At 39.2% G+C, this 14,662-nt stretch overlaps 1 protein-coding gene across 2 annotated transcripts in view; it reads left to right on the top strand.

Moving 5' to 3' along the window:
• The window catches only part of RALY (RALY heterogeneous nuclear ribonucleoprotein), a 168,028-nt gene that overhangs the window by 114,132 nt on the left and 39,234 nt on the right, over positions 1-14,662 (top strand). For both annotated transcript variants that reach the window (XM_063297222.1, XM_063297221.1), the window contains exon 2: positions 1,860-2,123. In XM_063297222.1, coding sequence (XP_063153292.1) covers positions 1,868-2,123 — 256 coding nt within the window. In that variant the 5' untranslated portion in view covers positions 1,860-1,867. The remainder of the gene's footprint in view (positions 1-1,859; positions 2,124-14,662) is intronic.

Below are 14,662 nucleotides of genomic sequence, written 5' to 3'. Positions count from 1 at the left end.
CTTGACAGTCTTATTTGGAAGAAGGCCTTTCCAGTATGATTTTTTTTTTAAAGGGAGGGGCATCAAGGTTGCCATTTGAGATGAGTGTAGAAGCTCTGACTGCATGATGGAGAGAAATCCATCCACAAATTCAATATTTAGGTCCCTAAAACGTAACATGAAGACACTAAAGAGAATATATATATAAACATTTGCAGCTTTATTCTTTAAGGTCCTAAATGATCAATTACCAAAATGCCATAGGGCTTTCCCTCCACTGCTTGAGTCAACAGGAAATTATACTGGCATGCAGTTTTCTGCTTCCACTGCCACCACTCTGGATTCCTGTCTCCTGAGTCATTACGAAATGTGCTGTCCTGGTTAGGCCTATGTAGTGTGATAGGCAAAGTAATTGGTTGAATCCTCCAGCTCTGTTGTCCTGTTCTGAACATAATTAAGCAATGCGGGGGGGGGGGGAGCTACCATTCAAAGGCATGAGTTAGACTGCAGGATACTGTCTATCATCTTTAGCCCCCTTCCTGTTCCTTTCCTCCCACATGTCATGCTATCATAAACCAAGCAGTAAGTTGGGTTGTGGATGAATGAAAGAATGCCGCCCTGGGGCGCCATGAGTTTTTACAGTTTTTCATAGAGCTTTTATTGAGTTTTATTCTATGGTTTGGGGGTTTCATGTTTTTACTGTTTTGAGCACCACTCAGGGGTGTTGCTACAATATGGACAGTTATATAGGTCTTTTGAAATAACTAAATAAACTGAAGTGGAAAAAAATCAGGGTCACAAGAGGAATTGATTCCCAAGTGACACATTTATTTAGAATTTCTCTTCTATATTTATATAGGCAACAAATGCCAACCTTCAGATTCTTCTCTGTTTTGTCCAGAAGTCAATGGGAATTGGTCCTGTCATTCCACTAATTCACTAGTTCAGCCTTGCACTAAACTAACAAGAAACACAAAGTGGAAGGATTTGTAGCACTGCTGACTAAGGAGTTTTGAACTGTTATGAAATTCAGATAGACCATTTTAAATTTACCACTTACAGACTATTTGTATTATTCTATATGGGAAGTTTTATATTGTACTGCTTGTGACAGAGAGCTATTTGCATTCAGTTAGAGCAGGAGTGGCAGAGGAACCCAAGGTGAACTAATGTGCTATACCTCTACCTCTCTTGTACAAATCCAAAGAACACTGGTACAGGGCTGCTGTGTTCAGCTTTTTAGGGAAACATCATCAGAAAGGTGGTAGATGAGGCTGACAAAGGACCATGCAGAGGGGGGATGCCCACATCAGCCTGAAATGGGTAGTAAGGGCCTCTGTAATGCTGCTACTGGTCACCTGAAATTGACTGACTTCTAGTGTAGTCGATTTGTGACTGTCGTTGGATGCTATCTGCATTAACAGGAAAACAAAACTTTAACAATAGTATAGTTAAGGACAACTTAAACCTATACTGCTAATAGGCTTGGGATGAGATGAAAGCAACAGCATGGGGAAACCACAGAAATATGATGCTGCTGGGACATATTTATGCCATAGTTAGGTGTGGGGCATAGCCTTAGAGGGCCATAAATACAGGCAAACCCACTTCTGTTGCACGGTACTGTAAGGTCTGCTATCATGCACTCCATTGCAAGAGTCCCAGTTAGGTTGCTTTAAATTGTTACAAGATTTACACTGTGTAAACTATTCCAGTATATGAAACTCTGCACATTACTGTGTTTCAAATTCACTTAGTGTTCTGCAAGTTTTTGATGGCTCATCTTTGCAATAAGGTCATTTGAACCCCATTGCCTCCATTGATAGACCTTATCATAGGATATTAGTGCCTTCCTGATCCTCACTATCTTGCTTACTCAGGTGTCAAGATGTCACTGAAAGTACAGACAAGTAACATCACAAACAAGAATGATCCCAAGTCCATCAACTCCAGGGTCTTCATTGGGAACCTCAACACAGCAGTGGTCAAGAAGTCAGATGTAGAAACCATCTTCTCTAAATATGGCAGAGTGGTGGGCTGCTCCGTGCACAAAGGCTATGCATTTGTACAATACTCAAATGAGAGGCATGCACGGGCTGCTGTCCTAGGGGAGAATGGGAGAGTACTCGCCGGTCAGACTCTAGGTAAGATTTCCTTGCATCTCTCTCTGTCTTCCCCTGTATTGTTTAAGACAACTGACGATTGCTATAGAATTGTAAAAAGCGCTTTTCTTATCAGACTAAAATAAATATTCCCTAATCATTTTGCAGTGAAATTTGTCTTCTACTCTGGAAGAATTTTCAAATATTTGAAGCAAAGTAGGACCTCATGCAAACATTGCTGTTCTAATGCTATTTCAAGAGGAATAGCTTTTTAACCTTGGAGTAAGTGTGGAGGACCTCAGCAAACACAAAGAGATAAGCTTGAAAACACTCCACAGTCTCTAAACAATATAGAAGTCCAGTATTGGCTCTAGAAGACAAATACTAAGAAAGCACAAGATTCTTCAAAAGTTACTAACAAGCTTTAAGTGGGCACAGCAGATATACTGTAGTTGTTCAGCTGTTTGGAAGCTGCATAGAAAAAATGGGATTGCTTCCCATGGTAGAGTACATGCTGTGTATGCAGAATGTCCCAGGTGCAAGAGACATTCTTGGGGCCACTTAAATCAGAGCAGACCATTCCAATAGACAAATAGTTCTTATAATCACAGGCATCTGCAACTAGCTACAATGATGTCAAAATGGCAAGACTGCATTATAATGTCCCAGTGCAGGTTCTGCTTTTTTTAACACTTGTGAAGTGACATTGCATGCAAGTATACTGTAAGGAACAGAGTTTACATCACAACAGACATTTCATCATCCACCCTCAGCCCATCTTCTCTGTGGATGCCTTTGCATTCAGTTTAATTCAAAGGCAGATGATCCCCAGCCCTGGAGTTTCATGCAACCCCAAGGCCTGTTTTCTAAGACCCCTGCAACCACTCTAACTGGGCTGCTGAATTTTAGAAATGCTGTTGTTTTATGTGGAGAAGAATTAAAAAATAAATGGTCCTCTAACCCCTAGAATAGAGAGCCAGTTTGGTGTAGTGGTTAAGGCACCAGGCTAGAAACTGGAAGACCATGAATTCTAGTCCCTCCTTAGGCATGAGGCCAACTGGGTCACCTTGGGCCAGTCACACTCTCTCAGTCCTAGGAAGGAGGCAATGACAAACCACTTCTGAAATTTTGCCAAGAAAACTGCAGGGACTAGTCCAGGCAGTCGCCAGGAGTCAAAACTGACTCGAAAGAACAAAAATTAAAATTAAATCCCTAGAATAAGCAGAACTATGACCGTCATATCTGGGCTATAAATATCCAGGTGGGTGCCAGAGATAGCAAAAAGAGTGTTTGTATCTCTTCGTTACCAGCTAATTGTCATCCAGGGTTTTGCAGACTTGAACAAGTTGCCCTAGACCTAGCACATTTTACCCCACCCCCCAGAAAAGACTCTAACATACCCCTCAGAGATGGAGAAAATTCCTCACAAGTGATATGATTCAATTTACTTCTCAGCATCATTCTGCTTATTCCCTATCACTGGCCCACCTACTTTATTTATATGCTGTTTTTAGAAGTTCTTCAAAGTGGTCTACTTTGTTAAGAAATACAAAAGTTGAACACTATAATAAAGGAAACGCTTATTCAACCAAATAAGCAATAACATATTTAAAAGAGTATAATCTGGAAAAAAGACTATTTTCACGTTTCCTTTTTATCTGTATTAAATGAATATGTGACACCATTTCAAGCATATTATTTTAGGGTTTGTCTGAAGATTTCCACAACCCCCAGAAAGTTTTCTTTAAATGCTTTATGAAGGTACCCATCCCCACAACTCAAAATGGACAAAAATCACAAATATTATTTATTGTACAATAGTATCTAATTGTTGTCCTGTGGATTTCTGCCTAGCTGAGATTATTGCTACAAGAAACCCCATCTCAAAAACTGCCATTTTCAAGACAAATATAAAGATGAAATATAGTTAGAAAGGCTAATATTGCAACTTTGGTGTTAGACCAGAATATGACTTGCAGCTGAAATTATTATTTTTTCTACTTTATTTAACAAAGAACTCTTAAGAATCAACCTGTTGCTTATTTATTATTCAGATTTTGATTACTGAATTACTTCCCACATACTTTGAAGCAAAAGCTGATGGCTTGTTAGCTCTAATTTCTGTGTCATTTCTGGGTCTCTTTTCTGTAGTGTTATAACGTCCTAATTTTATAACTTTATCCTGCATATGCATGCCAAATAAGATTGCCTATTTATATACTGTTTTTCAACAAATGACACGTTATGCTTTATGTCATACCAAAATACAGCAGCCCTTAATTAATCAACACCATATAGAATCTACAGTAGTCTCACACACATGCCCCCAAAAAAGCAGCAGCAACATGTTTCAAAGACAGACCAATCAAAAATTAGCTCCTTTGGAACTTCTCCAAAATTAAACCAGTTACAAATTCACTGAGGCAAAGAATGGAAACTGGCTTTCTAGAATTCCAGTGACATGATCCAATTAGAGGTTACTTCTGTTACAAACACAAGAACTCCGTCAGTTCCTGCTCAGTTGCCTGTGAGCTGCCAAGAAGTGCACCACAGAGCAGATTGCTTTCACCTCTGAAGATGCCAGTCACAGTTGCTGGCGAAACATCAGGATACCAGATAATTAGACCATGGCCTATTAGCCTGGAAGCTCATCACCATTGGACTGATGCTGGCTGTGAAAGCCTACATCAATATACTCCATAATTGGCTTTCCTGGAGTCCTCATCTAGATCAAGACAATTTGGGAACAGCTTAAGCTGTTTAAAGTGTTAATTATTACAAGCAACAAATTGAAAGGAAATTGGAAAACAAATGGCAATTAGTGAAGATTTTGAAGTTTGCTATATTATGCACAAGTTGATGTCTTAACTACCACATTTTTCATTTATGGAAACTTCTAGATATTCCTCAAGGTTAGCCTATATAAAGTCTTGACATGATCAAGCCAAGGCCTGGATAACTACTATCATATCAGACTGATTTAGGAATAGCAACAGTTGGCATGAGCTCTCTCTTTTCTACATAAGCAACTGTGGGTTCAGGGATAGGATTAGATCAAGAAGTATTCCCAATTATGAGCTCATGGGGAGTTAGACCTCTTGGATGGAATTCCAGTTCCCAAGCCACCTCTCTTTTTTAGATATAAACATGTTCATTTTCAACAAGTTATATAAAATCCACGCAAAGATCAGCAATATTATTTATTATTTTATTCAATTTTGGTGGCACCCAACTCCAGACTGACTCTGGACAGCTCACAATATAAAGAAAACACAGTAAAAAATATAATGAAATAAATAAACAAGATGGAGAATCCAGACAACCAACACCAAAACATATATAATGGGCTGACAACATATGGAAACATATGTCAAGCACACACAACATAGGGTTCCGTCCACCTTACCGCAAAACCTGGGAAAATAGCCAGGTTTTTAAGGCCTTCTACAACACCATCAGGATGGGAACTATCTGGATCTCAGGCCACAACACAGTTCCTGGGTCCTAGTAGATGACTTAATTGAGTGGACCTGGAGTATGCTCACTCTGTCAACTCATATTGGTCAGGCAAAAACCACAGGACGTAGGCAGTTCCTCAAATAACCTGGCCCTATGCCCTGTAGGACTTCATGGGTAATAACCAGCATCTTGAATCACACCTGGAAGCACATTGGCAACTAGTGCAGCTCATGAAGATGAGGTGTCACATGACCATAGCAAGACAAGGCCACCAGTGCCACTGCTTTCTGGACCAGTTGAAGCTTCCAAGTGTTCTTCAAAGAGCCCCATGTACAGTACATTGCAGTAGCTGAGCCATGAGATGATGAGGCCGTCCCAACTGGAGGGCCTCCCAATCCAGAAAGGGGTGCAATCTGCTTTCAAGCAGGAGCTGTGGGTACAAGAGAACAATACCTGCTGGGAGTATGTTTTTGTTTGTTTTTGGAGTTTGGTAACAAAAAGCAGTACTTTTAAGAATTATCAAATATTAATAGCACCTCATTTCAAACTTCCACTGGATGACTTCTCCTGGTGATCTCATTTTATTTTTTGTTTTAATTTATACAGTCAAAGTAAGATAGTACAGGTCAGTGGGCTGGAACAATCACTGGCAGATTGGAACCATTGTCCACTCAAATAACTCACTGATCTCTGGTCTTCTAGATCAGTGTTTCTCAACCTAAGCAACTTTAAGATGTATGGACTTCAACTCCCAGAATTGAGAAACACCATTCTGGATGATTAATCAATTAAGCTTAATGTACAATTATGCTGAGATGGAATGTTTAACCTGTCTTGTATCTATTATTTTTGCTTTGTTTTGCTTTTTACTGATTATTTCCATTTAGTGTTTATTTTGGCTGTATTTAGCTGCATGTTGCCTTGCGAAATATAAAATTGAACTCTACCTTGTCATCCATTCAATACATTTTTTTTCTCATTCCTTCCTGTTTGTGTAGTGACAGTGAACACAGCCAAAGACAGCATCAGAAATAGCCAAGAGCCCAGTCAACAAGTAGCCTTTCCTGCCTAAGGATGTAGATCTCTCATTATCTGAGATCTTAGAATCCTCACTTATTGTTTGTAATATTGTACTAATTGACCAAATATATGGTTGTAATCAGCTAATGTACTAATTAAGCAATGCAAAGCCTTGCTTTAAAGGAAATGCACAGGCATTGCATAAAACACCGAGCTTGGTTCATGGGCCACCTGAGCTCCCTTCCTCAAGTGTCACTTTTTGTAGTTAATTTCTGCCTGATGTGGGCAATTTGCTATAGATCTGTCTGACAGTTTGTTGCAAGAAAAACAGATGTTCTAGAACCAGATGCCCAGGCACTGTTTAGCATATTGCTTTTTCTGCAGTGATGCCACCAGCTGCTGAAGATAATGACTTGGAAATGAAGGTGATATTTGCTATATTGTGTGCTACAGCACCACTGAGAGATCCCAAATCAAATTAGGTACATGATGTGGCAAGCACTGTAAAAAAAAAATAATCCAGAAGACTTATTCTCAGGGCTGTGCTGCCATGAGATGTGACAAAACACCTCCCATCTTCACTCATTACAAAAAGCAGCCTGTCCACTAATCAGCCATGAATAATCATGTAGTGCAAGAAGGATTTTTAATCACAAGCAACTAAAAGTATAATGGGAAAACCCTATTGAGAAACCACAGGATTTCCTTGGGGATAATCCTGATTACCTCCACTGTAGACATAACATGTGAGAGCCAGCTGGCTTGGAAAAGCCTTTGTTGTTCCTGTGAGATATTGTTTTGATCAAATTGTATGAGACTTGCATTCAGCTTAGCTCATTCTTTTTAATGCAGGATGCCCAGCTTTAACATGTTGGGTGTTACATAGTACCTTGCACAAATCCTTGCTGCTGTTTGAGAAGTACATGAACATTTCTGGCCCAGATCCCATCTCCCCCCACTAGAAGTGATGGGGAAAGTCCAGAAGTAAGTCAAAGGGAACCAACGCAGCTTTACTTTGCTCTTTGGAAACAAGAGACCATGTTGCTCTGCATCATCAAAGACTATGTTAAAGTCTTCTTGTCTACTCTCATTTAAAGGATCCCAGGCAAGAGAGGAGATTTGGAGAGTTGCAAAAGGAAGGGAATCATTTTTTTCTCTCATAGGTTTCAGACAAAGCAGCTTCAGTGAGTGACTCTGTGGTTTTGTTCCTGTTCTCTCTGACTTATTGAGCAAGTGATTGGTGTGAATTTGATGTGTTACATGTATTTCTGTTTGTTGTAACAAGACTAGTTTTATATTGTAAGCCATTTGCAAAGCTTCTCTTGGAAGCCAGCATATAAATGATAGATGGCTCGGAATCCATATGAGCCATGCACTTTACCTATTTTGACTTGCTTGGAAGCATATGACTCCAATTAACAATCTGACTTAGAAAATAAATTTGATTTGGAGATGAGATCGAACTGCCTTCAAGCCAAATCTTTACACAGGCCTAGTAAACAAATTTCTGTAAACAGATTAAATAAGCAAACAGCTACATATTAATGTTTCATGGGGAAGTTAAAGGACATGTTGACACAGCAAGTTCACATCCTGTAGTATACAACTGAGAGTGCAGGAAGCAGTGCTGAGCAAGTCTGCTACGTATCTCAAAAAAAGCCTGCCCCTCAAAATAGGGAGCCAGCTGAGTGTACTGAGATGGTTCTGCTATCAGCAATGTAACCCATATGGGCTGGCTGGAGGGAGTATCTTGCCTGTACCATATTCTGCAGCACCTGTATGCATTCAAGCCAAAACATGCAGGCATTGGCTGTATCTATAGCAATTCTCATTGTGATGAATGAGAATCTGTGTTTGACTCTTTTTTTTTTCCCAAAGAAGTGAGGGGGGAATGAAATTCTCCTGGGTGAAATATGACGGCCTGATATCAAGGAGTGTGTGCCAGCATCCTATCTTTCACTGGCCACAGTCATCCCTCCAGCACTCTGCAGCCTTCCAGTGCTTCAGTTCAATCCCCAAAGAAGTCACCAGCAAGCAATTCCTCCCACTGGACTTTTCCAGAAAAAATATTGGATCATGTGGGCATCCAGGGAGGCTTTGATGTGATGCCTTTAGATCTGTAACAGCAAATTACACCAGCAACAGCGCTCTTCCAATGTTAAAACAGACAAACCACCATTAAGAGAAATTTGAAATACTCAAGCCCTTGAGAAGATGGTGGGAAAACAGAAGCCTCTTTCACAGAGGAAGCAAACTTTCCCAAGAAGTTTCAAGGCAGATTTTGGGAGAGTCTTAATGTCAGACAATACTATTTTTTTCAAGATCAGTTACCAACCAATCAATATGAGCATAATAGTATCTCTGCATTTGGGAGGATTGGTGACTACTCAAAGCTGTCTCCTCGCCAACAGAAGTAGCAGACTGAGATTTATGTTAGGAGTTCAGCAAAGAGAGTAATATTTAAACCAGTGTTTTTCAAGCTTGGCAATTTTAACATGTGCGGACTTCAACTCACAGAATTCCCCAGCCAGCATCTCGAAGTTGCCAAGTCTGAAAAACACTGGTTTAAAATCTCTCCTCCTCTTGGCTATGGCCATTATTCTGATTCCTTCCTAAGCACTCACAAAGATAGCCTTGTTCAATATTAAAACAGTATAATAAACACCAACTTTTCAGACTTCTGTTCCCAGTATATGGCACAGCCAAACAGAATAGTCACTTAGTTCCCTACCTGAAACAAACTGCTACTTGGTTAACTTTTTTTTTTCTTTTGGCATAAGGTGTTGAAATCTCACCCACTGTGAAGCTCAGGTCACCTGGAATAAGCTGAGAATTGTTGTTGAATATAGCATTTCAATCAGAAATTGACATTTTTGATCTCCCAGTAGGTGGTGACAATATTGAAGACAGCAGGAGTGCCAGACATACCTCTGCAGAGGCACAAAACCTATTCCCTTCCTTGCAAAGACTGGTGTACAGCTTGAAATAAGAACTCAGACATTTTGCTATCTTTTAAAAAGATAGTAACCTCTTCGGTTTTGTTTTTAAAGGAAAACAATTGTTTAAAATGACACCCTCCACCCTCAGATTGTCACCCCTTTCTTCTGCAAAACTGACACAAAACAAAAATAGTTTTTAGAATGTCCGATGGGGCTACTATATATACATATATAAAATGGTTTGATTTATTTATTTTGCTTTTACTAATTACTGGAAAGTTGAATGCTTTTAAAAATATATTTAATCATATAATGTTGGATGGCAAAGGCATAGAAGGCAAGAAAAATAAAAGAGAAATGACCAAAAAGCAAATAGCAAAATATGCATATAGTTTTGGAGTATATAGAAATACCTTTGTAAACTTAAATAATGCAAAATTTTAAGCATCCATGTTTCTATCCTTTAATACAGACTATATTTTTGAAGAATTCTTATTACTAAAAAATGGAGACAGAATATTTATTTATTTATTATTCAAATTTAATTACCACCCATCTCCCCCAAGAGTATAACAGTCTTTAATTAAATAATCCTTTGAGTCTCTTTGCCCTTGTGCTAATTATTCATGCAATACTATTCCCCCCAACAGTAAATACTCTTACTAAAAAAGATGTACTTTCATTTTCTTGTGTTTTGCAGTTAACAAAAAAGATTGAATTAATTTCTTGTTTTGCACCATTTAAGATGTCCTGGGGGAAATGGACAATAAAGCTATATTAGAACTAATACTTCAGAGCACCTGTATTTTTCAAGTTTCCTCAAAACGTGGGTGCCAATATATAGTAATCTGTTTGCAGATTAGTATATATTGACACCCACAGATTGATATTGATTAATATATTGCGGCTTTAAGGTGATGTACTATTATTTGATTGTCAGTTATTGATGGCTTCCCAAAATAGTTTTAAAAATAGTTTTACAGAGAATTTTGTATCATGAAGCAGAAGTGCAAAGTAACGTCCAAAAACCACCTGTACCCACCCACTTAGCTTTTTCATGGGTACTTTAATTTGTTTGATTAAAATCAGAGACCAAAAATAAATCATTGTGTTTGTAGTTAGTCATGTACCCAGAAGGCTATATTAAAATATATAATCAATAAGTAAACTCATCAAGGTAAGAGTGGTATTAAACATTGAATGGCAATGACTATAGAAAACAATTTAGCAACCTCCCTGGAGGATAAAGAAAAGGAGAGTATTGACTTCATCTGAACTGCCCTAGCGGCTAATTAGGAAAGGTGTTATTAGGTGCCCCCTCTAAGTCAAATAGAAAGAGCAGTGCAGAAGCACATGTGAGATGCCTCTAATTCCCTCCAACGGGCAGGGATACACTTGCACACTTCTAACATAAAAAACTAATCAAGTTCAAATACCAAGTCCACTTGGAGATTTTCAAGTAAGTTTGTTGTATTTGATATAAATAATACTGAAGAATTTCCTTTGATTTTAAACGATGTGGATACTGTATGCACTATTCCTCAACTATTTTTAATGTTTTTGGCTGGTAAAATCCTAGGTTAGGAGAAATGGGTGCAGTTGTCCCATCTGAAATCAGCTTAGAACTTGTGACCAGTTCTTCTGCAGAATACATTCAGCAGAAATAGATTTCCCATTAATTATTAAGTCTCTAATCTTCTCAGTCCTTGAATGGATCACATTTATCTGTTTTGCATGTAAATTCCTCATGTCTGAAGTGACAGGAGTCTTTGATAACATTACTTGACTCACATGGCAGGATCATTCCTTTCCTCTCTATTACCAACACCCAGCATTTTCATGGTCATGCAGAAATGCTGCAGAGCCAGATTTCAGAACATTCAGGAGGCTGCAGGCAAGGGGGAATCCATTGAAAATGTGTGGCATAGTTTCTTGACATTTTGAAGCAGGACACACAGAAATTTATATTGGGAGATGTAGTTTAAACAACAAACATAGGCTCCCCAAAATATAAAACTAAATAACTTCAAGAAGAAGAAAACAGAAAATTGTTGGTGTGCATGATATTGTTCTGTCTTGGTTGCTTCATCTTCCCTTTTTTTTTAATTAATTCATTCATTTGTTCATTCAATTTGTATCCCAACTTAAGGTGGCATACACAATTCTCCCTCCTCCTATTTTTCCCACAACAAGAACCCTGTGAGGGCTGAGAGAGCGCAACTGGCCCAAAGTCATCCAGCTGCCTTTTATGGTTAAGGGAAAATTAGAACTCATAGTCCCCCAGCTGCTAGTTCAGCACCTTCACCTTCATTCATAAAACAAGTCCTTGCTCTTACTAATCCCCCCAAAATCTGTAGCTCATGATGACCAAATGCTTCCCATACCTGCCTTTAACGTATGGTTTACAAACACAAGGATTGCATTCAGATGCACAACATTGCTCCAATTCAACAGAATCTTGAATCCTCGTGGGTGGTGTCTGATGTTCTGACTGGGGCAATGTATACTGTTATCTGGGATTCATTCCAGATGGTGGACTGTTGTGAGTGAACAGAGCACTCTCTGCCTTGAACTTTGTCACCTGTAGTCTCGATCCAAGTCCTTCCTGGCTCCTCCAGATGGCTGAGCAGCTCCATCGGGTGTGAAGAGTTGAATCCAGGAGGTTGTCAATGTCTCTGAGGGGAAGAGAGTTGTTCTGGCTGACTATAATGAAGTGTTGGGTGTGCCTCATCTGGACAGACCTATCCTAGATCCAGCAATATTGGATAATTATCCTTTCTCCAACCTTCCCTTTTTAGGGAAGGTGATATTTCTCTAGCCGCAGAATGCCCTAGAGAAATAGATTTTCTGGATCCTTTTCAGTCAGGGTTCAGGCCCAGTCATGGGACTGAAATGGCATTGTTCATGCTAGTGGATGACTTTTGCCATGATCTGTTTTGGTGGGATGTACCCTTTTTGGTCCCTATTGATCTTGAGCAATCTTTGATACCATCAACCATTGCATTGTCCTGCACTGCCTGAAAGAGATGGGGATAGAAGGTATTGTTTTATAGTTATTCCAGTTCTTCCTAAGTGGACAATTACAGCCAGAGGAGAGGTCCACCCTTTGGATCAGTCCTCTTGCCTCTATCTGACATCTGTATGAGGCTGCTGGGAAGAAGTTGTCCATTGGTTTGGGTGAGGCATCATCACTACACTGTTGATACCAACTATACATTGCCACCTGGGCTGAGCTGGAGATTCCATGGAAGTCTCGACCAGCAGTTCTATGCTGTAATGATCTGGATCGGAGGAAGCAAATTGAGGTTGAACCCTAACAAGATAGAGTTGCTATTTGTTCAGAAACCATCTGGTTCTCCGTCTGTTTCAGTGGTTACTTTGGGCATGGTAGCACTCCCCCTGAAAGAGCAGGTCTGCAACCTGTGTGTCTTACTGGACTCATAGCTACTGCTGATAGGGCAGATAGAGCAGTTATCAGCAGTTGGGGCCCAACCCGAAGTGAGAAGACCTGGCAATGGTAACACATGCCCTCTTTACCACCAGAGTAATGCACTTTATATGAAATTATCTTTGAAGACTACTCACAAACTGCAATTGGTGCAAACAAGACATTTGGTGGGTGAGAGCTAGTACAACCATGTGACATCTCAATTGAGGGTGCTGTATTGGCTTCCAATAAGTTTCTAGATTGAGGGTGCTGTATTGGCTTCCAATAAGTTTCTAGATATAATTAAAACATTGGTTTAAACTTTTAAAGCCCTAAATTGTTTAGCTCCTAGGTACTTGCAGCATCAACTCCAGATAGAACTGACCCCTTTAGTTCCCTCATATTGGTTGGGGCTATCCAGCTTCCCAACCTATGAGAGGTGAGATCTGTGGGGGCTTAGAAGTAATACTTTTCTGTGATGCCTTGCCACTACATAAAATAGCCTCCCACTGGATGTCAAACTGACACCAACTTTGTGGCCCTTCAAAAAGCTGCCAAGATGGAGTTGGAAGCAGGGCTTTAAGAAGTGATATTGCCTAGTATGTGTTGGTGCCACTGTATTGTAATGTTTACTACTGATGAATATGTATTGTGGCTTTTAAACTTTATTGCATTATGCTTTTATGAATGTAAATCACTCAGAGCTGTATGATTTGGCTGGTATATAAAACAAACAAACAAACATACTGAACTGAAATCAATCAAGCCACTATGGATGGCTTTAGTCTAATGTGTCAACAGAATGGTAGGATTCCTAGGCAAGTGTTCTCATCCAAGCATTGATTCATATGCCAACCTGTTTTGCATTAGTAAAGCTGCTGCATTATGTCTTCATATTATGCCATAGGACCACAATGGTCTGGCTCTACATGCAGGTCATCACTGATGTTGCACCTTCTTTAACAGATCATGTTAAAATGAGCCAGCCTTTCCTTATGCTTTGCTTCTATTAAGCAGTACCTTTACACTTCAAATTGCTTTGTTTAGTTTCCACAAAGGCAGTGAGAATTGGTTGTACTTCTCAATCTCCATGTTCCACTCAACCCATTGGAATGGAGGCTAGGGCAATTTTTCTTGGCAGATCAAAGGATCTGATTCATTCTTTCAGTGCTGAAATTGAGAAACATCCCTTCAATTATATCAGGTAACTTCAGACATGTTTTGGCATCCAGCACAGCTTTTAGCATAGGTAGCATGGAAGAGGAGTTTAACATAAACAATATTTTCTATCTATGTAATTAAAGAGCATGAGTATCTTTTCCTGTGTCTGTCATTTATTTTGTAATAAAGGGAAGGCACACTTTTAATTATAATATCTATGACTTAGGTGGGTGTTGAATTCTCCACAACTCAATTTTTCTAAAGGATGCAAGGTCCTGCAAATAGTCAGGGAGCAAGAGGGAGAGCTATCCCTGTTCACACAATGAGCCATGATGATTATTATGTACATAAGACTTAAGCTGACTTATCTTCCTAATATCAAATAGTAGATTTGTATGAGTTTGGTAATATGAAAATTTGTATGAGGCTTTGGTAATATGAAAATATACTTAACTGTATTTGATAAATTAATTGATCAATAACTTATATGGGAAATGATTAATGGGATGACAGGTCTTATTGAAAATCTTTGCAGAATATAAATATAACATGTATATTTTTCACAAAAGGGGAAA

The sequence above is a fragment of the Candoia aspera genome, chromosome 3, assembly GCF_035149785.1.
Source record: "Candoia aspera isolate rCanAsp1 chromosome 3, rCanAsp1.hap2, whole genome shotgun sequence".
Classification (NCBI taxonomy): Eukaryota; Metazoa; Chordata; class Lepidosauria; order Squamata; family Boidae; genus Candoia; species Candoia aspera.
The sequence above is the reverse complement of the archived record's forward strand: the minus strand, read 5'-3'. Positions and strand labels throughout refer to the sequence as shown.